The sequence below is a fragment of the Molossus molossus genome, unplaced genomic scaffold (genome assembly GCF_014108415.1).
Source record: "Molossus molossus isolate mMolMol1 unplaced genomic scaffold, mMolMol1.p scaffold_m16_p_6, whole genome shotgun sequence".
Classification (NCBI taxonomy): Eukaryota; Metazoa; Chordata; class Mammalia; order Chiroptera; family Molossidae; genus Molossus; species Molossus molossus.
This window is the reverse complement of record NW_023425399.1, coordinates 14,907,704-14,931,878: the sequence shown is the minus strand read 5'-3', so window position 1 is coordinate 14,931,878 and position 24,175 is coordinate 14,907,704. Positions and strand designations below refer to the sequence as shown.

At 42.8% G+C, this 24,175-nt stretch overlaps 1 protein-coding gene across 2 annotated transcripts in view; it reads right to left on the bottom strand.

Moving 5' to 3' along the window:
* CHD6 (chromodomain helicase DNA binding protein 6) overlaps window positions 1-24,175 on the bottom strand; it is a 146,208-nt gene that overhangs the window by 107,757 nt on the left and 14,276 nt on the right. For both annotated transcript variants that reach the window (XM_036246023.1, XM_036246022.1), the window contains exons 3-4: window positions 10,455-10,602; window positions 8,536-8,685 (exon numbers count right to left, since the gene is read on the bottom strand). In XM_036246023.1, coding sequence (XP_036101916.1) covers window positions 8,536-8,685; window positions 10,455-10,602 — 298 coding nt within the window. The remainder of the gene's footprint in view (window positions 1-8,535; window positions 8,686-10,454; window positions 10,603-24,175) is intronic.

Genomic DNA, 24,175 nt, shown 5'->3' with positions numbered 1-24,175 from the left:
TATGCTATACACAGTCATGTCATCTGCAAATGATGATAGTCTTACTTATTGCTTTCCATCTTTAAACTTCTGATTTCTTATTTTTCCTTATTACAATAGCCAGGACCTCCAGTATATGTCTAAATACAAGGGGTGATAGTGGAATCTTTCTTACTACCAAATTCAGGGGAAAGCATTCAATATTACATCAGCTAACATAACATTAGCTGTCAGTTTTTATCTAGAGGCTTTTAAGATGTTCTTTCAGTCTTTGGTTTCCTACAGTTTAAGATATGCCCAGGTAGTTTTCTTTTCCCTACTTGGGAGTAACCTGACGTTGCATCTACTGCTTGACATATCCCATCAGTTTATAGGAGTTCTTGGCCATTAATATTATCCTCACTCTTCTGCTGAAATCTCTCCTCCATGTCGACAAGTCTAATCAGATACAGATTAGACCTTTTACTGCATCCCAATGGCCTCGTCCTTAAAAGTAAAATCCTCCTGTTTTAACTCTCATTTCTGTAGTTACCTGGAGCCTAGATTTTGGTTTTTCTTCCTTTTTCTGTCTATACTCATATTCTTGGTGATCTTCTCTAGTCTCATGGTTATAAATAATGGCTACACTGTGATGCCTGCCAAATTTATACATCTAGCTCGGGACCTCTCCCATATATCTAATTGTTACTCTCATCTCTACTTGAATATCTCAGAAATATTTCACACTTAACATGTTCATGTCTCCTAGCCAACCACCCCTCAACCCTTTCTAGCTACAGCTTTCCCCCAGCTGAGTTAAAGCAAACTCAACCTTCTAGGTGTCCAACCCAAAAATCTTGGTGTAATCACTGACTCTTCTCTCTTATCTCCACATACTATATCTGATTAGCGAAGAAATCTTGTTGGCTCTTCTTTCGAAATATGTCCAGAATCCAACCATTCTCACCACTTCCACAGCTTCTACTCTGCTCTAAACCACCTTTACTTCTCGCCCAGATTATTCCAAAGAGCCTTCTCATTAATCTTGCCCTGCTACTCTGTTCTCAAAACAACACTCAAAATGGTCCTTTTTATTATGACACCTTTTGCTTAAATTGCTTAAAATGTTTCTCAAACTCAGAGTAAGCCCTGGCCAGTGTGGCTCAGTTGGTTGGGCACCATCCTGTGAACCAAAAGGTTACAGGCACGATCCCTGGCAGGGGGCATGCAGGAGGCAGCCAATTTATGTTTCGCTCTCACATAGATTTTTCTCTCCCTCCCTTACCCTTCCTCTTTCTCCAAAAATCTATTTATAAAAGAACCAACAGAATAAAGTCAAAGATCTTCCAAAAGTCTGCAAAACTACAGTATCTGTACCCAGCCTCTCATCTCATCTGTTACCTTTAAGGTCTCCTTGCCTGTTCCTCATATATACTAGACATACTTCTACCTCAGGGACTTTGCACAGGCTATTCCCTCTGCCTGAAATGCTCTTCTTCCCTACTCCCTTGCTCCTTTACTTCCCCAATTCTTTGCTTGAATGTTACCTTTGTGGGGCCATCACTGACCACCCTGTTTAAAATTGTAACCACTCTATTTAAAACTGGAATTACTCATCACTCTCTTATTTTGATTTTTTGTTAATCCTCACCAGAGGATATTTTTTCCATCGATTTTGAGAGTGAAAGGGGGGGGGGCATCTATGTGAGAGAGACACCTTGATTGATTGCCTCCTACCCAGGACTGGGGATCGAACCTGGAACTCAGGTACGTTGCCCTTGACCAGAATCGAACCTGTGACCCTCCAGTGCATGGACCAACGTTCTAACCACTGAGCAACGCTGGTCAGGGCCTTGCCACCATTAACATACTACACAATTTTCTTATTTTTAGATTTACTACCAGCCTCTCCCCAAATACTGCTACCCTTTGGAAGTTTTGAACTTATCCATTTGGCTTTCCATACTACATAGGCTCAAAATCTGGCAAATATCTGGAGGGAGAGACTGGTTGTGTATTGGTGCAGGCCTCTTCTTCATGTGTTATAGGCTCCCTCGAGGAGGGCAAAAATATTTGTCTCTTGTTTCTTTCGTTTTTTTATCCTCACCCAAGGACATTTTTGCATTTATCTTCAGATAGGGAGGGAGAAAGGGAGGAAGAGACAGAGAGAAACATCAATATGAGGGAAACACACTGACAGGTTGCCACCCGCACAACCCCAACCAGGGCTGGGGACGAACTGCAACTGAGGTACGTGCCCTTAGCGGGAATCGAACCCAGGACCCTCTGGTCCTTGGGCCAATGCTCTGACCGCTGAGCCAAACCAGCCAGGGCTGTCTCTTGTTTCTTGATGTTATCTGCAGTACTCAGAACACTACTTAGCATATAGTAGGTGCTCAATAAATATATTTTGAATAAATACTGTGAAGAGATTTTTGCAATACAAAATGGTAATGGTATAAATCAAGTGCTATGGCACCCCAGAAGCCAGAGCATGTGGGAAAATTAGCAGAGGCTTTGGAAATGAAGTGACAGCTGGATTTAGACCTCTGTTAACCAGCACTAAAGTGTCGTAATTGCTGACTACCTTTCCTACCTACTCCCAAGTCTGCATAACCCAGACTAGACTAGCAAGCAAGCATTCCTACATACTGAGAGGAACACCGTCTCTTCCTCACTACCGGATTGCTTCAAATATTCTCTTCTTACCTACCATGAGGATCAAAAAACGATCTTTCTGAGGGTAGAATTTTTATTGTATTCAGAGTTTTTAACAAGGAAACATTAACACATGGATAAAGAAAGCACAGGACTCTATGGAGGGCTTAAAACATTCATTACAGAAAAATTTTAAGTAAAAAAAAATCAAGAAATTTTAAATAAAATTTCAATTTATTTTTTGGTACTGGTTAAAGAATTGATGGTCATCATCAAAATACTGAGAAAAAGTTTTTATCCTAATAAAAGGAGAATAGCATTTCCAAAATACACATAAAAATAGGAAGGAAATGGAAAATCGAGATTTTTTTTCCTAAACAGAGTTGTGCATAAAAGCACGATCGTGTGTGTATAAACACTCAGTGTATACAGATACTCACAGATATAAACTAAATCTGCTGGCCTGACACTTCTACAGCAACCATCTGTTCTCAACCGCTTGGAATTTTCTCAAATTATCCTTCAAAGAAGATCATTTTAATTCATTACGTTCATGTCAGAGACTCATATAATTAAACATTTTTTCTTAGGGAAAATTTCAAAAATTTTCAAACCAATTTGCTCCCAACCTCAACCTATCACCTGATTTACTTCTATTTAGCTAACCATACAGAGAGACTGTAGCAAGAAGCAAATCACTTTTCAAATCGTCAAGTGTTTCCCAAGTGTCAAGGAGAGAACAAAAGTAGCATCAGTCTCAGGGGCTCAGACTCATTCAGGGAAAGCAGAATTAAACAGATTTTTCTTAGAAATGTCCCAGATTGTGATAGTAATCATAAGTCTAACCAGAATGCAGTGATAAGAACTTGGAATTCAGACTAGGTTTTAGTTGGGCCAAAAAAAATGGTGGCTCCTAAGAGGACAGCAAACAGAAGGGAAGACAACATGAGCTCCAAGGATGAAGAAGGAAGTCTGTGGGAAGTAGGATGCATATCTGGAATACTCAGCAACCAGTCTCAGTAGAGCAAAAGCATTATACACAACGAGGAGAGGAAATAAATGAGGGTAAACAGGTGCAGCCACATTTTTTAAAAAATCAGACAGGAGTTTAATCTGTTGCAGGAGTTAAGAAGAAATCACCTCTGATTATTGAGCAGGACACTGAGAAACACCAGAAGTTTCTCTGGTACTGTGAAAAAATGAGTCTGGTAATGTACTGGGAAGGATAGACTACAGCGGAACTATGAAAGCACACACTGCAACAACCCGAACACGGACCTCGGCACAATGGGTGGCAGCAGAAACCAAGAGGAAACAAACACAGGAGACGATCTGAAGAAGGATTCGGGGTGGGAAATGGTGGCTGTAGCCAATGAAGAAATGGGAAGAATCAAGACCGTGCACCCAGGCCAAGTGAACAGAAGCCAAAAAAAAACTGAATCACAGAAGCTGGTACAAAGCTAAAGCAATGCCAAATGCCAAAGACCCCCAAGTCACCTTTGCCGAGCGGTCTGCTTGCAGCTGAGGTGCCTGCCTGGAGTGAGCGCTACATGAACACAATGGGAAAAACACGCCAGTACTAAGCAAGGGGGAAACCAAGGGCCCGAGGGAAAAAGGAAAAATACCTCATTCTTGTCTTTCTAATCTAGGAGTTAAAAAGCATGCCTGCTTACATAATGGGTTTAAACATACATATATTACATAAATATGGAAGTACAGGTTAGTGCAAGGTTTTATGTTAGCTACTACTTAACATAAAGTACTACCTATGTTAGGTGAACATTATGCTGAACTAAAAAGTCACACTTGTTTTGCAAATTTATCATCTGGGAACAATGGGGAGTGAAATTCAGAACAGTGTGACAGAGGCACTGAGAAATCCTGAGTCACAGGCTCCAGACACATGAAACTTGGGTTCCAGCTCACTCCTGACTTTGGAAATAATAAAAGCAAGAGTCATAACATCACAAAAGAGAGGGCAGAAAATGCCACAAGTGAGTTTTGAATAGTCCCTGGAGTTAATATAAGTTTTACTTTATTAAAAGTCTCTCATGCCTCAGAGATAGAGAAGAAAAGAAAAAGATACAGGCCCTATCCTAAAGTAGCTCATAGTTTAGCACAGTGATTTTCAACTGGTGAGCTGCAAGAATTTTAAAAACATGTAATACCTGACTATTTATTCAGGAGCACTGACCTCTTTTCCCTTAGAGTGTCAAACAGAAAAATGACAAGAGCCAACACGACAATAGCCTTCTGGTGTATGTAAATGAATCTAAATGATACTTTTTTTTGGTCAGATCAGCAAAAAATACAGTATATTTTTTGGTGTGCTACAGCATTTTAGTAATTAGTTTATGTGTGCCATGAGATGAAAAAAGTTAAAAATTGCTGGTTTAGAAGGAAACAACAATTGGCAGGTGTTTAAAGGACAATGAAAGAACTAATCCCATTAGAGTGCTGTGGAGCTTCGGGAGGGGCACACATCCTCAGCTCAGGGGGAGTGGGGAGCTTCCCGGGGAGCAATAACTGAGCTCAGCCTTCCCGGCCCAGGAAAAGACCAGACAAAGTAGAGGGCCCTGTCGGCAAAGACACAGCAGCGAGGCTCAGGAGAGCACCTTGAGTTGAAACGTATTCAAATGAAAGTCCTTTTGTTCCAAAAGGCAAACTCCTACGAACCACAAATTGTAGGAGGCAAAGACAGAGACCATCTTGTAAAAATCTATACATCCTAAATGTACAAGTGTGAAAGTTGCCTCTGTTCCAGGTGCCAACATCAGTGTGACAAAGAACAGGAAAGCAAGGAGTTAGCGTTAGCGTGGAAACTTATTTCCAGCCCCTGAATCCCAGCTCCCCGTTAGGGGACTGTCCTCTGGACTCTAAAGCAGGCTGTGTTAACCTGCCAGTCTTGAGCTAGAATGAATCATGTGTAAAGATGTTTTTAGCAACTCACCAACCACTAGGTTGCAATTTGGGGCTGGGACAGGGGCCAGTGGCCACAGAACTGGGCTGAGCATGCTGATAACTGCAAAGAGGTGCCAGCAGGCCTTTTTTATGCCTATTCCACACCCCTCTCTGCCCCAAGCTAAAGCCAGCAAACAAGCAGACACCCATCCAAAGACCCTCAGGAGAAAGATGAAAGCAAGCCTCCTCTTCTTCAACTGATTTTCTGTGCCACTGGATGCTTTGATGACGGCCTGGAATCCAAGATGAGATCCAAAGCTTTCAAGCTTTGCATTAGCCGGGGAAATCTTTGTTCACACCTCACCAGGAAGCCCAACAGATGAAAGCGAAGCTGTTTTGGTTCTGCATCAGCTAGGGCTCCACGGAGCACTGATTCTGAAACCCACTCAATCTCCTCGCAAGCTTCTGGTCTGCCCTGCGTGCTGGGTCAGGCCTGTGGCCTGGTTACTTTTCTGAACATCAGCACTGAAACCTCCTATCAGGCCTCCTTCTTGCTTAAATTTAATAACAATTTTTGAAGCATAATTAATGCAAATTCAGATTCTATCTTGTATTTCACCATATATATCCCTCTCTTTGCGATATCCTTAAGAAGATAAAGAGCCTCAGCGGTTAGAGCATTGGCCTGCGGTCCAGAGAGACCCGGGTTCGGTTCCTGCTAAGGACATGTACTGCGGTTGCAGTTTGTCCTTGGCCCTGGTTGGGTTGTGCGCGAGGCAGCCACTCGATGTGTTCCCTTTCACATTGATGTTTCTCTCTCTCTCTCTATCCCTCCCACTCTGAACAAAAAATGGAAAAATGTCCTCTGGTGAGGATATATAAAAAAAAAAGAAGAAGATAAAGAGCCTTAAGACATGTAAAATTTCCTGAATTGTTTCTATCAGGTCAGTGAATTCTGCCCTTCAGGTCCCAGGGGAGAAATCATTAACAACAACTGAAGTATGGTTAGTGACTGAGGCTAAATGGCTAGTAGGGGAAAATAAAATCTCTTATACTTTTTAAAATACCAAACCAACCATAAAACTTCCAAGGGAGGAAACCCCATCACAAAGCAACATAATCCTATCAACTGAGGGCAGTCTGTGAGGGCTACTCTTAACTATTTGCTTGAAAAGTGCTGCGATGACAATACATCAATTATTATTCCCATTAAGTCTTATATGCATCAGTTGGATAACTCTTAGCACAGACATGAAATCAGCTCTTAGTGCTAGTCACTGATCAACGGCTACTACATAACTCCATGACCTGGATCGTTCCGTGCCTCTTTCTTGATTGTTAAAAAAGGGACAATAACCCCTGCTCTTAGACACCTCCCATGCCAGCAGAGTGAAAGGACATGCGAAATCATGTGAAAATGCTCAAGGTGGAGGCCAGTGGTGTGAGGCGCTCTGGAGCCCAGGAGAAAGGACAGGTATTGGTGCTGCTGTGCATGCAGAGCGTGGATTCTGCCAGGTCAGCGCCGTGACGCCAGTGATTCTGTAAGGGACAGACAGCCTGTCCCAGAATGCGCTGCTGGCTCTGCTGCCCTTCCCCCGTGCTCAGCCTGAGGCTCCTTTTGCTTCTGATTCCTTCTCTGTAAGCTCCCTGGCACAGACCTCCTCCTTTTCAACATTGACCACTCTTCCTTTCTAACATCTGGGCGTCAAGTCCTAATGCTATCCTCCTCCTCCTTGATACTGCTGCCGGTGGAAAGATGAAAAATGCAAATGTGGCCACCCTGCTCTCTGCTTGAACCCATCAGTGCCTCCCACCCGTCTCGCATCTCTAAATACTTGAGCTGACACCCAAGAATCTGCACTATGCAACTTTTCCTACCATTCAGGTCTCATATCTCCACCACTCTGCAAACGAGACCCCACCATTCAGCCGAGCTCATCTGCCTGTCACACCACAACCTGTAGTAAGTACCATTCAGGCTCTGGGGCTGTAGTTCATGTTGGAAATTACCCCTCCTAAAACCCTGACCGCCCTCCCATTCCTGTCCGTGCTTCCTCCTGTGCAGTTACAGTATCTGGCACCTACTTCTATAACTGCACTTACCACAGTAGTAGGACAGCCACACACTCCTTCTAGATAAAGCTCCTGGGAGGCAGGCACCATCCCTGGCGCTCACCCTTGTACCCCAGGACCTGGCCCTGAGTGGACTCTCAGTACACATTTGTAGAATACAGGTTCCAACTGCAATGACTAGTTCACGTGATTTTATTCACTGAACAACTATTTACCATTTATCAGATTTTCCATTCTAATGAGAACGATAACAAAATGAAACCATAAATCCAAATTACAAGTTGCGGTAAGTACTATGAAGGAAAAACACAGGAGTGAAATAGAAAATCACTAGGTCGAGGGGCAGGGACCTAATTTAAGAACCACCCTGGCCAGTTTTGCTTAGTGGTTAGAGCATCAGCCTGTGGACCAAAGAGTCCCGGGTTCAATTCTGGTCAAGGGCACGTACTTCAGTTGCAGTTCGGTGCCCAGCTCTGGTCGAAGTTGTGAGGGAGGCAACCGATTGACATGTCTCTCAAATCAATGTTTCTCTCCCCACCCCCCACTCTATCTGAAGATAAATGAAAAAATATCCTCAGGTGAGGATTTACATAAACAAACAAACACATAAAAGCTGGTGAACCAGTCACGTAGAATGTAAGCATGTGCTGAAGAGCATTCCAGGAGGAAGGGCCAGCACACAAAGACCAGTAGGTGGGAAAGAACGGCCAGTTCAGGCATGAAAAGACAGCAAGTCTTTTGGCTGAAGAGTCATGAGAGGGATGAGAAAGTTATTTATCTGAAAACTGCATTTGGTGGGACAGTATAATTAATGGTAGAAGATCCTGCTGGCACAGGAAGGGCCTGAATCTCATAAGCAGGAGTTAAAATGATCTAACTTACATTCAGCAAAGAGCCACAGAACAACTCCATCAAGCAGGCCAACACCCCCTGCAAAGGCCGTACCTCTGCCTGCCAAGCCAGCGTAGAGGCTGAGAGGGCGGACGTTCGGCCAGCTCCGAGGACAGCGATGGTTTCCCCGTCATCATCCACCACTTTGAAGTCCAGGTCCTCGTTGTACTTTCTGCGCTTCACTTGCCGTCCGGAGCGTCGTTTCTACAGGGCACACACGCGTCAGAGAGAAGCATCGTGAGTCAGAGGCCAAAGCCTGCACGAGAACACCCTCAACTACACTCACTCACGCGCAAAAGAGGCCTTTCTTACTTTACAAAAGGAATCTTCCTTAAACACAACTCTTTTAAGAACGAAACTCACTCAAAGTGAGGCCTAGCAGAGGGAGGACATCCAAACTGCCGAGAACTGAGAAGGTGTAGCCTGAGAATCCAGTGAGCTGTGTTTTATTCAATAGCAGCGACTTCACCTCCCTCTGGAACTGCTGTCTATTCCAGTAAAACAGAGATAGGAGGTAAACTCCATCATCACTGAGGTCCCTTCTAGCACAGCCGGAAGCTCTGACTTTATGACAATGACATGATAGTTGATTTTGGTTTTGCTTAAATTCACCATACTTGATCATATAACTCCTAAAAAACTAAATAATACCAATTTTATTAGATTCTCATAACACCCCTTGGAATGCAGGGAGACTTCGTAAGTGACAAAACAAGACTTGTGAGTCACCATCTGAGGACTCATCTATAATTAAGTGGCTTGTGACCTTTTAGGGACAACATTCTGCACCAAAGCAGCCCAGTGGCTTTTCTCGAACAGAAAAGCACACGGCTCATCTCTATGTACATACATCCACGCTGGGAACCGTTCGCCAGCTAGCTCATTCTCACATACTTAAACCTTAAAAAAAAACATAAGCAAAATCCCACTTCCCTTATTTTCTAAAGGATATCTCCTGGGCCTCTCTCAGTATCCCCATCATTTCTTCATTATGTCTCCTCTACGACGGTTAACTTTATGTGAGGGAGTGTACATAAAAATCTGCCCCCATTCACACGTACAGATCACCATCCTAGAAATACTTAACCTCCTGCCAACTCCCATCAACCCTATGTGATTTCGCCTCTGCCAATCAGGATATCTAACAGCTACAAGTCCAAATTTATAGGCAGCGAGGGAGGTGGGTCTTGGCTCTGACACCCCAGACACTACTACTTATTACCACCACGACATCAGGAGCTGACATCTTCCTACAATGAAGACTGCCTAGAAATCTGTGAGGGTCCAGATGATGCTCAAAGGTGCAGTGAGAGGGTCTTTTTCTAAACAGTCCCCTGGCAGCAGCACAGTGCAGATAAACTGCTGGGCTATCAGAGGAAAGAGCACTCAAACATTAGAACTCATCTCCAAGAGAGGTTGCTTCATCTCAAGGAGAACAGTCCTACCAATGGGATGGGCACGCTTTGGCATATTTTTAAAAATCTCACTTAGGTGGGCAACTCTTTGTTTTCATGTTTGGCCAAACTTTTCTTCCTATATTGGCATAATACACACATCCCCGACTTTTCCAGCAGCTGGGATTATAACAATGTCCTTGTACAGATTGGCTCAGCCTTGAGTCCTAAATGCATTACATACGTGGCTAAACAGGGCCCTGAGCCTTACCTAGCCTGGCTCACAACTCCATTCTCCACATTCACTCTCTCTGCAGCCGAGTATGCTACTTTCCAAGAAGGAAGCAAGCAGCACTAAAAGACTGGGAGATTATTTTATACTAATCGCCGTATACTAGCGATCAGGATGCCAGGGAAAAGACCTGTGGTCTCTTGGTGCTCACCCACCAAAACAGCAAAAGCCCAGCCCAGGTCTGTGCGCGGGGATGGAGGCTTCGGAGAGGGAGAGAGGAGACAGGATCGGCGCGGCAGGATCCCACCTGGCAGCCGGAACCCCCGGGCTCGCGGTCACCGCTGTACCTGGCTGTCTGCAGACTCGGTGGATTCCTCCGGACTCCGCAGACGTGGGTTCGGCAGGCCCTGATCCAGCTCCAAACTCTCCACTGTGGTTTCACTTTTCCTTTTTCCTTTCTTCTTTTTCTCCACTGGGGTTGGTCCTTGCTCCTTGCTACAAGGAGAAATTCAGAATTAAAACTGTTGGGCAGTTTTTAAAACTAAGATTTCTCATGTGATCAAAGTTATGATATCACATCCTGGAATTCTTGGACCAGGGTAGGCTTTAATAGAGAATCTACAAGTTTCTTCCCAGAAATATACAAAAATATGGGAAGAAATAGCTACATAAATTGATGCAGAATTTATTTTTTTATACCCTTATTAACACTAATATGGCTATAATTAATGTAGTAAGAAATTAAATAAATATCACCAAAAACCTCATGTTTTAGTTTATATAAATGTCTTCTCTAGGAAACATAATTGTTTACAGATATTGAAAATCATTAAATTTCAATCTCCCTTTAAGTTACATGGGAGGAGACAGCTCCCTAATCTGTCATGATCCTCTGTTGAGAACAATCTATGTACAAGACTCAAAGTGAGTACTAAAAATTCAAAGCTGAAGACAACACTGTCCCTGCCCTTGAAGAGATCACAATTGCGAGAAATCCAGAGACCACGAGAGCCACAGCCCAAAGAAGTAGAGACGATGCATCCTGAGAGAGGTGGCGATGGGCAGAGTCCATCCACCTGCAACCCTGCCAAGATGGTAACATCTCTAAAAAAGCCTTTTTTCTGACCTAGCCGATAGAATCTCTTTCCTACACTCTCAAAGCACTTCAAGTGTTCTTTGCTTCAGGTAGTCAAACTCTGATATATCATCAGTTAGTCACTAACTATAACATGAGCTCAGAACCATACAGTGCCTGGATCCTCTGCACTTGCTCGATAAACATTTGCTGGATGGATGACTCTTTTATACTTTTTCTAGAGGACAATATGCATTAGCTTAAGTTTTATATCCCTCACAGTGAGTCTTATGCCTTATACACAGTAAATATTCAATAAATATTGATTATAGACAGATAGACGGATGTATCAATGGTGGATTAGATTACTTATCGTTTGAGGATATTTGATAAAATGCATTTGAGCGGGGACACACACAGAATTTGACAGACAGAAGATAGGAATCATCGTCGTCGTCGTCGTCATCATCATCATCATCATCCATCATCATCATCATAGCTAATCTTCTATCACGGTACATGCAAACATAGTTCTCTAAGTCATCATCATCATCATAGCTAATCTTCTATCACGGTACATGCAAACACAGTTCTCTAAGTCATCATCATCATCATAGCTAATACTTCTATCACGGTACATGCAAACACAGTTCTCTAAGTCATCATCATCATCATAGCTAATACTTCTATCACGGTACACGCAAACACAGTTCTCTAAGTCGCCATCATCATCATAGCTAATACTTCTATCACGGTACACGCAAACACAGTTCTCTAAGTCATCATCATCATCATAGCTAATACTTCTATCACGGTACATGCAACCACAGTTCTCTAAGTCATCATCATCATCATAGCTAATACTTCTATCACGGTACATGCAACCACAGTTCTCTAAGTCATCATCATCATCATAGCTAATACTTCTATCACGGTACATGCAACCACAGTTCTCTAAGTCCTTTACACAGATTACCTCCTTTACTTTACTCCTCACAACCTTATAAGGCAGATACTCTTATTAGTCTCGTTTTAGCAATAGGCACAGTGAGGTTCAGTTAGATTTCCAGGGTAACACGGCTCGTGAATGGCAGAGAAAGGATTTGAACTCAGGCATGCGTTTAACCACCACGATATTCTTGGGGAATGGAAGAGTGTAAGAGCACATTTAGTGAACGATGGTCTGTGTGGCGGGTAACATGGAAGCGGACTGAAGTATGAAGTGATAGAGCTAGAAAGAAGTCAGGGGTACACCAGCCTAGAGTGTTTAGGCTTCATGTCTGCGTGAAAGGGCCATAATGCTATGCCCACACAAAAGAGAATGAAGACCTAGGCCAGATATAATCAATGAACACTCAAAGGTGAAAATGATTTTAAAGATTCAGCTGAAGTAGAACGAGTAAGTCTTGGCGAATGATAGAATATGGAAAATTAGGGGTATTTTCTATCAGGTGAGTTACTGGAAGGTATGGGGGAGCGGACTGAGGGCCTTGTTTAGAGAAGGGGGGCCCAGCATGATGAACTGGGGCAGGAATGCCAGCCAGGAGTGACTGCGGGCAGCCCGCCTCTCCTGAACGCCCTTCAGCCCTCACTGATCCCCAGCCAGGTCCGCACAAATGTAGCCCACCCTCAATTCCCCAGGTTGAAGACTGGCTGGCCTACCTGTCAGGAAAGTTCTTTATGCAAATTATTTTGGTCTAACCTGCGGCAATGAAACTCAAGGGGTCCTGCCATTTTAGAGGCTTATACCTTCTTAACAAGAGGCTTGCACTCTCGGGCGGGGGGCAAGATTTCTTCCACTTATCAGGTCACAGCAGGAGGCTCAGGTGAAATAGTTTTAAAAAATGCTAAACTGTCTGTCACAGGAATATTTATCTCCTGTATGTGGCTTCTCACTAAGAAAACCGTATAGCAATTTATATTCTACAAGGCACTGGCGCGTCCCGAGTCTCACTGGGCTGTTAAAACCGTGATTCCGTGCGGGAGCCAGGGCAGATGAGCCCCCTGTTCCAGATGAGAAATGGGTTTGAAAGCAGCGAAACCCCCAAGTCAGCAGCAGAGCCGAGGCCCATACTCCACTCCTGACTCACAGCCTGTTGCTTTTTACACCATATCATGTTTCCTGGTTCTTCTTTTTAAACCTCCGTCTTCCTTTTCATAAATGTAAAAACTTCAAATCCCCTTTAATATTATTTGAATCTCAAAATAATGACCAAAAAAAGAATCAGCAACAGAACATTCCAGTGACCCCGAATCCACAAATCCGTAGTTGTTGATGGGTTTTATGGACCTCTTAACAAAAGCAGGTTTGCACTTGAATTTTGGACACAAACTTAGATAGCTGATTAATAGACCAAAAGTCACCATAATAATCACATGCTCAGAGCCCCATTTAATCTTCCATGAAATCTTACATCCTTCCTCCCAACATTTGAAATCAATTTCAGCTATCCAATAAATATAACTTCATCCTATTAGAAAACATTGTCTACATCTGTCTAACCTTCATGTGCTAGACATATGCGCTTCATTGTGAAACAGCACACCCAAAACTAAACCGGGTCAAGCCACAATGAAAGAATAGAAAACCTCCTCAAAATATGCAACTTGACTGCCAGATTCGTATGTATTTGCCTTCTTGTTTTCATAAACCCATTACATAGTGACAGTAAGGAGAAGCCATAGTGAGGCACTTCCAAAGTCAAGTCTGGGGCATGGCTAGATTTTTCTGGCCAAAGGCATGGAGTGGAGAGAGCACCTTTTCAAGTATGCCAGTAAAATAGGAAAATGACTGGTGAAACTGCTGACTTATTTGGGGGTAAATAAGAAGATACTCTACCTGGAAAATCTTCAAAGTGATTTTCTGGAGGCTACCTTTGGCAACAGAATCAATTTTGAGTTCCAAAAATTCTTCCTGGAGCTCTTCTGATAAAGTCAAATGTTAGGAAGAAAAGATGCCTTGTAAGCTTATAAATGGGATTTTCAAATAGGACATCAAGAAAATATCACCTGAACTCATCCTCCAGGAAGACTAGATAAAACATGTCCCCCCCCCCCCTTTGAAATAAGTTTTGAAAACCTTATACTTTAGAGTTTTATGAAATGAAGATATTTTAACCTCCAAATTGCTACACCAATAGGTGGATTTAGGTCACGAATGCTCGTTTGATTCTTAAAGCTCCAGGTTCTTCAAAAATAATGGCTGCCCTGGACAGGTGATTCAGTTGGTTGGAGTATTGCCCCATGCACCAAAAGGTTTTGGGTTCAATATCGGTCAGGGCACATACCTAGGTTGTGGGTTCAATCCCCAGTCAAGGTGCATGCAGAAGGCAACCAATCAATGTTTCTCTCACATTGATGTTTCTCTCTCTCTCCCCTTTCCTCTTGCTCTCAAAATCAATATAAACATCCTTGGGTGAGGATTAAAAAAACAGTGGCCAAATAATATGTAACAAAACTATGTAGGCATATACCCTTTGACCCAGCAATTCCATTTATAGGAATATACTCTAAAGAAACATCCCAAAATATGAATCTATATATGCCTAAACTTATTCACTGCAGCATTTGGTAATTACAAAAGAATGCAACAGCCCTGGCTGGTTTGGCTCAGCGGTTAGAGCATTGGCCCGAGGACCAGAGTCCCAAGTTCGATTCCTGCTAAGGGCATGTACCTTGGCTGCAGTTTGTCCCTGGCCCTGGTTGGGGTCGTGGGGGCGGGGGTAACCAGTCAATGTGTCTCTCTCACATTGATGTTTCTCTCTCTCTCTTCCCTTCTCTCTCCCTCCTGCTCTATCTGAAGATAAATGCAAAAAATGTCCTCAGATGAGGATAAAAAAAAAAAAAAGAATAAATTAGGATACATATACATATGGAGTACTATGCAGCTGTAAAAATGATTACAAAAGAATTCTATGAACTGCTATGGAATGATTTCTAAGACAGCATTAAGTGAAGAAAAGTAAAGTCTAAAAGAGTACACAACATTATGTGAAAGAATAATGAGAAAATAAGAAAACATGCATATGTCTACTTATATGACAAAAGGGAACTCAGGAAAGATACACCAAAAAAACAATGATTATCCACGAGGGACAGGTGGAGAGAATGGAGTAGAAGGGATAAAGAAGGGGAGTGGCACCTCTCTGCATATATCTTTTTATATGGATTTGACTTTTGGGAACATGTTAAATTCTCCACATTAAAAAATTTAAAAATAAGATGAAAACAACCTGAGATAAATGAATCTGCATGTGTTTCAAACAAACAACGTAACCACACTGAATGGAAGGGAAAAAATACCTCATTAATTTATGAACACAGTATCTGACTAAATACTCTCAGCTTTGGAGAGAACAGCAAACAAATCTGAAAATTTTTTGGTAGACATACAGATAGAGCAATTCCGAAATCACTTTAGATGTGGTACAGGGTTAAGCAAATGTAAATGTGTTGACATTGGGAGCTGGGGCTCTCACTTAGAAGAGGGAAGATGTAAATATGAAATGTTGTAAGGCCAGGACAATATTGTGGAATGAATCTAAGTTGGAGACATCAACGTGAACTCATGTTTTCTAAAATGAATGTATGTATCACCTAGCCAGTGTGGCTCAGTTGGTTGAGCACTGTCTGATGCACCAAGAGGTTGCCAGTTTGATTCCAGGTCAGGGCACAGGATTCCCAGTTGCAGGCTTGATCCCCAGTAGGGGGTGTGCAAGAGGCAGCCAATTGAAGTTTCCCGCTCATGGATGTTTCTATCTCTCTTCTTCTCCCTTCCCGTCTCTAGAAAAAAGTGCATGCACGAACACATGTATATGAATGTGCACACATATTATGAATATATTGTGTGTGTGCATATACATATGCATATATGTATATGTGCACAAAAGCAAAGATGCCTCATTAGCAATGTGTAACCCAGCACTCAGGTCTTGGTTTCTAATACCAAAGTTCCTCAGAGAAATGGCTGATTCCAAGGCTAAGGTAGGGAAGATATAAAGATGGGCCTGAAACACTTTGGTATACCTGAAAGTCAAGAAGTGCTCCAAAAACTAAAGGCAGCATGACAAAAAGATATAGAAATCTGCTTGAAGAGCTCTCCTTGGTCAAAATTGAGACCATTTAAACACCACAGTAACTGAGGACAGCAGTGAACTACAAGTCATTGAAAACAATAGGAACCCATACCTGGAGAGAGAACGAATAAATGAGGAAAGGGAGAGCTCTTGCTTACTGCAGAATCCAAATGGTAAATGTAGAGGAAGTGGTGAAGTTGGGAAATCATTTTATAACTACTGTAGAAAACACGAGTCAAGTCCAGAATCACCAAGGAAATGCTAAATCTAGGGAGAACAATTTGAAGAGAAACAGGGTATTCGCATAATCTTAAATTATCTCCCCACAGATTGCTTATTAGTTGCCAGTGAACAAAAGCAGTAACTACACAATGATTATGTAAGAAAATGACCTTACTCTTAAGAAAGGCACACTGGAGCCCTGGCCGGTTTGGCTCAGCGGTTAGAGCGTCCGCCTTCGGTCCGGAGAGACCTGGGTTCGGTTCCCGCTAAGGGCACGTACCTCGGTTGCAGTTTGTCCCCGGCCCTGGTTGGTCGTGCGGGTGGCAGCCACTCGATGTGTCCCTTTCACATCGATGTTTCCCTCTCTCTCTCTTCCTCTCTCTCCGTCCCACTCTGTCTGTACAAAAAATGGAAAAATGTCCTCGGATGAGGATTAAAAAAAAAAAAAGTAAAAAATAATGCTAAAGTTTAAAAAAAAAAGAAAGAAAGGCACACTGGAGTATTAAGGGATAAAAGGCTTAATATATATAACTTATTATCAAATGGTTCAGGTAAAAACATAAATATATCTATAAATATAATTAATTTTGCTATACACCTATTCCACAGCTGAAATGGACACTTTGTTCAGCTCCTTTTTGCTGATAACCAGTACTAATCCCCAAGACTACAAGAAGGTCAGGCTGGGCTATGGTATCCTATTCCGTTTACCTCAGTGACTGGTCCAGGGATAGACAAATGGCCGAGACAGGCCAACTTGGGAGCCCTTCTTTTTTTATAAAAAACAAGTTAAGTTTTGGCAGGAGTGAGCAGGAAACTAAATTTCATTTCTCCTGGGTCATAAGTCTGTTAAGCTGTGAGCCCAAGGCTGTGGGCAGCCACAGTTCAACCTTGAGAATAAAAGCAGTTGCAAAGGATAGAGCCGCCACCCAGACAGGTGCACAGAGGGGTTGCAGATAAAGAACTCTGGTGGGATCCTCAACCATTACTCCTAGTTCTGATTGCTTAAGCCAGTAAACCTCCTTTTATTTTATTTTTTAACTTAATTCAAGTTGGGTTTACATCACTTGTAACCATGAGAGTTCTAATACTACAAAGGCCTAATACCCTCACCATTTAATGGGACTTGAGTCTGGATCAAAACAATCATACTTTTATAATTATCTTTTCTAGCTTTCAGAGTTAGAACCAACTAACCTGCAGGACCAAAAACAGTGGCAAGACAAGATTTTTTAGGCTCAAATTATTTATTTATTGATTTTTAATCCTCATCCAAGGGTATATTTTCCATTGATTTTTAGGGGGGGGGGGGGCATCAATGTGAAAGAGACAAATCAATTGGTTGCCTCCTGCATGTGCCCTGACCTGCAACCCAGGTACATGTCCTTGACTGGGAATCAAACCTGTGACCCCCTTGGGTGCAAGGGCTAACACTCTAACCAGTGAGAGACACTGCCCAGGATTCAAAGTGTTTATTTTAGTAACAAAATCAAACTTGATTTTATAATAAAACATATACCCACGTTAAAGAAAGCATCTACCACGTGTTTGTGACATGACTCTAAGCAGGACAACTATCAGGTATGACCACCAACAGTTTATTAGTCAGCCTCACCTCCAAAGCTCTCTTCTCCTGTCTTCTACAGTTTCATTAACCAAGAAGATTTTATGCATCTTTACTCTCTGCTGTTTGTATTAGGGAATAAGTACTTTTGTTTTTACTTCCAAATGGGAAATTATATAATGGTATTAAAGATCTAGACAGACAGACTTTCTCAAACTTTTCTCCCAGCCCTATCTCCAGTTCCCAACCTCCAGATTTCTTTGCTAAAATTGCTACTTAGAAACTAGGTGCTGGATCTGAGTATGAGAAGAAAGGTCTGGGTGTGTGTCACAACACTGTATTACAATGAATTTTATTTTATTTTATTACTTTGCCCCATGGATTCCAGGTACTGAAATATTTTATCTACCAGATTGTATTGTTTCAAAAAGTCTTATCTTCTCATTTTAAAATTAAATCTTATTACATGTCCATCAAACACCTGGCAGAAAAGAATCAGTTACTGCCATAGTGAGTTGCCATAATTCCCAAATTCAGAATGACTGAAAATAGCTCATGATGCCAATCACTGCCTTCACAGACATGCGCATGTCTGGGGAGTCCAGCCCCAGGGCCACTGCTCCACACTAGGAACAACTCTTCTGAGAAGCTTCTAAGAAGTCCAACCCTCGCCAGAGGGTCTGGTCTTCTTCCCAGGAGTATAATACTAAAACACAGATACTGCCCCCAAAGAGCTCACTTGCAAATTTAATTCAACTTTTATTTAATGCCCATAATAGTTCAGCCTATATCCAGATTTTTAAAACGTTTAAAAAAAAAAAAGCAAAACAAACCCCACCTGATTGTTTTGGTGCATATATAGTCAGCTGTAGACACAATGAGAACCAAATCACCTTGTCCTCAGTCCCTTTAAAACCATCCAAACAAGGATTATAAAGTTTAACATATAATCCTAGAAAAAAAATTAAACAAAAACATTCCACGCTTGCCCTGGCCGGTTTTGCTCAGTGGTTAGAGTGTCAGCCTGTGGACGAACGAGTTGCAGGTTCGATTCCAACCAAGGGCACATACCTCTGTTGCAGTTCGTCCCCGGCCCTGGTCAGGGTCATGAGGAAGGCAACCTGTTGATATGTCCCTCTCACATCGATCTCTTTCTCTCCCTCTCCCTCACACTCTATCTGAAGATAAAGAGAAAAATATCCTCTTTAAAAAAAAAAAATTCCACACTCATAAGATGAAAGAGCAGAGTTTTAACAAATGTTATTAAAAGTGATGAAAGCAAATTTTAAAAATATAGAAAGGTTCCAAATGAAACATGCAGGTTATCCTTACTTGCACCAAATCCCACTTTCCATACAGAATCACAATCCATTAATACCTCCCTAACTCCAAATATGTTCATGCTTCTAGCCCCTTAGTATTCACGTTAAGCCTAGCTACTGGCATCCTGATATGAAAATCAATGATCTTACATAACGCCCCACTCCTTTCTCTGCTCAATATTTTTGTTGAATTCTTTTACTCAAGGCAACCATGCTTTAAATTTTCATTAATTTTTCTTGTTTCCTGACTGTTCCTTTTACATAGCCCATTCTTGTTTTGCAGACAAAGCGTCATCTTGAATCTGAGAATTCTAACTTAAAATCTGTACAAGTTCTCTTCCTTGACTTGTTTCTCCTGAACACAGCTGTTCTGCTCATTGCTCTTTTTCCTCTTCTTTGGGCTTGTTTTCCTCCATGGGCTCGTGATCTTTGGTGGACTGTTCCTATTTAAAATGAATGAGGTTGACCATGCAGGTGGCTAGTGAGGCTATCTGCTGCCCAATAAGTTCTCCCACATGCCTCACCTCTGGGTGGGAGGCCTGGCCGGACTCTGCACACACAGGTGCTGCCCCGGCTGCCCCCGCCCCCTTTAAGGTATGGGCAGGGAAAAGCAGATAAGCTAGTGCCCCTAGGCTCCCTCCTCCTGGATGTCAGTCTCCAGCTGGAGCCCTAGACCCTCCCCCAGAGCAGACCGCTCAGTATCTCTAGAGCAGCTGCCTGACTTGAGCCTGGAGCAGACAACCACACAGCCCCTCTGCGGACGGTCCCTTAATCAGCCACCTCCACTTCGGGCCTGCCTCCCAGCCCTTCCCAGGGCTGCCAGGTCCACTGTGAGGAGGAAGCACTTCTACGGCTGCTGCCGACATCGCTCCTGCACGTGCTGTGGGCTGGGATGCCTTCCACAGCACTTCTCCATCAGTATGACACCATGGCCTTCCTCATCCAAAACTATGAACACTGCTCATCTTTGAAGAATGTATCCCCCTCTGTTCTTCCAGTCATTTCATTAAGATTTGGTGAAGGGAAAATAAAAGTATGCTCAGTCTACCACCTCAAAACTGAAAATGCCCCCCAAAGAACATTTATTTAAATGCACTTTGGTCTTTTGCTTTTTGTCTTTTCTCATGTATTAATTCCTTTAAAACCCGGCTCATTACTCACCTCTTCCAAGGGACTCCCTGGACCAGAGCCGAAACACTCTTAATCCTCTAAATCCTTTCAGCTATCCTGTAGACAGTTATACTAGGTTCTTGCGTTTGCATGTCTTCTCGCTTGTTTTTTATTTGAATATTTGCAAGGCTGTTTCTCTGACTTCTGAAAGCTCCTCAAACAGGGCCCACAGATGACACTTCTGTGACACCTTCCTTCAACTATCCCATCCCCAGCAAAAGTACTCGTAAACAAAGCAAGGCACATAGGACAAACTAAAAATACAATGGGTAAATAAATCAAGCATTATTACTTAGTAACTGTCTCCTTACAGATTAGGTAAAAGTCCACTATACATGAGACCCTAGTTTAGAAAGCCCTGGGGAATACAGTGAGCACTCCAGGTACCTGCTCTTAGAAAACTAGGAATGGAGCCTAGCCAGTGGGGCTCAGTGGCTGAGTGTCAACCCATGCACCAAGAGGTCATGGGTTTGATTCCCAGTCAGGGCACATGCCCAGGCTGTGGGCCCGATCCCCAGTGTGGGGCATGCAGAGACGGCCAATCAATGTTCTCTCTCATCGATGTTTTTGTCTCTCTCTCCCTCTCCCTTCTTCTATCTCTCTAATATCAATGAAGAAAAAACATTTTTTTTTTAAAAAAGAAAGAAAACTAGAAATGGAAACTTAGTCCAAAGCTTCAGAGGTGGGTCTCTGCTGTCCATTTGGATACCTTCCCTACTTATCATAAAGCCCAATGGGTTCAAAGCACAGGGCCTCTATTCATTGTCTTCTTTCTTCTAATAAATGATTAGAATGTAAAAACAAGTCCCCCAACAGAAAGAATCGGGTCAGTAGATGCTCTGGAGCCTAAGACCTCCTCAATAACGATCTGAACTGTACAAAGACAAGTGACTGACCTTCAAACGGAGGGAGAGCTGAGCTGATTGGATTGTACTCCTCCTCCTGCATCACACTTATAAGCTGACTCACAGCTCAAATGGTTATATAATCAGAAGGTCTGGGGCTTAACTTTCTAGAAGCAACCACTAAAGAGGAAAATCAGAAAAGGTAAAACCTGTCTTCCAGATGTAAATAAACTTACGGAATTTGGGAGAAAAATCTGCTCTGAGTTGACAAATCAAAACAAATGGGGGCAAGAAGCTGAGGCACAGAAAGAAACTGGTGCCTGTATTGGAAAAACTCAGTACCCAGTTCTCACTATGTTTGTCTCCTGTGTCTCCTTTACTACTCACACAGAACACTTCACTTCTGACACTTCTGGTCACCAGACGTATGGAGGTTTCTGCCCCCACACCAACAAGCAATTCTTGGACACGAGCATTTCACTCAGTTCTGACACTCTCTCCCCAGAGACAGCATCAGAGCCCACAGGTCAGGGAACCCGTTCCACAAGACAGCTTGCCCCAGCCCACCAGGGATGCCAGTCACGAGCCCAGGTTGTCAACTGTGCTTCTAACCAACCAGCTGTAAGTTAGAGGTTCCAATGACTCCCTCCTTGGGAGAGTGAGAGTGGCTCCCAGAACTCAGGGAAACATGTTTATCAGTTTGTTAAGATATGATAAAGGATACAGATGAATGGTCAGATGGAGAGATACGCAGGAGGTCTGGGAGGGTCCTGAGCTCATGTCCTTGCAGTGTTGGGGTGCATCACCCTCTCAGCATGTGGATGTGTTCACCAACCTGGAAGCTCTCCAAACCCCTGACTATTCCTACTATTGAAATGTTATTAAGGCTTCCTCACACAGACATGATCAATTATTAACTCTGTTTCCCGCCTTCTCCCCTCTCTGAAGGATGAGGCAGGACTGAAAATTCCAAGCTTCTCATCATGCCATCCAGGAGCCATCCAGCAACCCACCCAGAGTCCTCATCAGAACAAAAGATGCTTCTAGTGCTCTTACCACTTAGGAAATGACAAGGGTTTTAGGAGCCCTGTGTAAGGGGCAAGGTCAAAGACAAATATCGGAAACAAGAGATGCTCCCAGTGTTATGATTTAGGAATTTAAAAGGGTTTCTAGACCTTTGTGCCAGGAACCAGGCGGAGAGACCAATACATATATTTCTTATTGTTGCATAGGACTAATCGCATAGGACTAATTCATTTCTTTTTCTGTTTTTGGTTTTCCATTCCTAGCAGATGTTAACTATGGAAACATAAACGTACTCCATCTTCCCAGTGATCCTTCATCTGTTTCTCAAAGGGTGTCTGAGAACCAGCTACACTCTGCAGACGTCGGGCAGACTTCTGAACTGCAGGCTCCTGGGCTCCACCTCAGACCTCATGGGCATGTGGTCAGGGCATCTACTTTTGTAACAAGCTGCCCAGGTTATTCCTGGGCACAGCAAAGTCCAAGAACCAGAGATCCAGGTAGATAGGCCTCCGTTTGGGCCAGCACAGTGGTTCATTTCTTGACTTTTGAGAGGGAGAATATATATCATTCTGACATGTGGTAAAATTCCAAAGCGTATGCTCTGCCCTCAACCAACACCAATACTCAAGACCGTAGCTTACAAAAGTGACCTCCAGCTCAGTCCGATGGCCGTCAACCTACTCCTCAAGCACTCCCTAGAAACAGTCAAGAGCACTAGATGGCCTCCCACACAGGAACGGGTCGTCTTTCCTGTTCACGGAGCCTCGCTTTAATGCAGTGAAGCTGACTTTCACTAAAGGCTATTTCAAGGAAAAGAAATATGCAATTTACAGGCACATAGAAACATCTGATCCAAAAACTGTTGTTGAGGACAAATATCCATTACACCACATAACATTCCCCACTAAGAGAAACTTTTTTCTCAACTAGTAAAAAGTTGGCTTCTCTGAGGAATTGGCACGGTGCTTTTCTAATACCAAAGCATTTCCCCAAAGCCCTTATCAACATTACATGAGCGCACTCGGTCCGACATCTACCCACCTTTCCGAACCCCCTATTGCTATAGCAATACAGTCACATGTGCCTACAAATGTGTATATGTTTGTACAAATACATGCATGTACGCCTGTAGTCTTCTTATGCTAGTGGCCCCATCCTCTTCGGGAATAGGTAAAATACCGTGAAAGCACACAAGCTCTGCTAAGTGAACTTCGAATTTCAGAGTCAGGGAAAGGACAGAGCCCACCCTGGCTTCCTGGAGGAGGCTTTCTTACTTGAGTTTAATACAATAAAAGAGTGAACTAAGTTCATACTCCAGGATAATTTGAAAGAAAAGGAAGAGAAGGTAGTTTCTCAGAAAGCCTTCTCCTAGCCCTGGACGGGTGGCTCAGCTGGTTAGAGCGTCGTTCCGGAACCCCAAGGTGCGGGCTCGATCCCCAGTCTGAGCACTTATAAGAAAGCAACAAATGAATGAGTAAATAAGTGGAACAACAAACTGATGTTTCTTTCTCTCCCTAAAATCAATTATTACAAATCAAAAAGGCTTCTCCCACTTAGACATTTTGGACTTTTATCCTCTAAGCAATAAATGAATATTTATCACTATTAATATCACCCTTGAAAATAAAATGTGCTAGACTCTACCTGTCAGCTGTTGAAAAAAGGAGACAGGTTCAATGATCTAGTTGTTGGCTCAAATGCAAAAGAAACTGCACAGGAAGAAGCTGGAGCCACCTCAGATCTTAAGAGATTACTGCGGAGTATGCAAA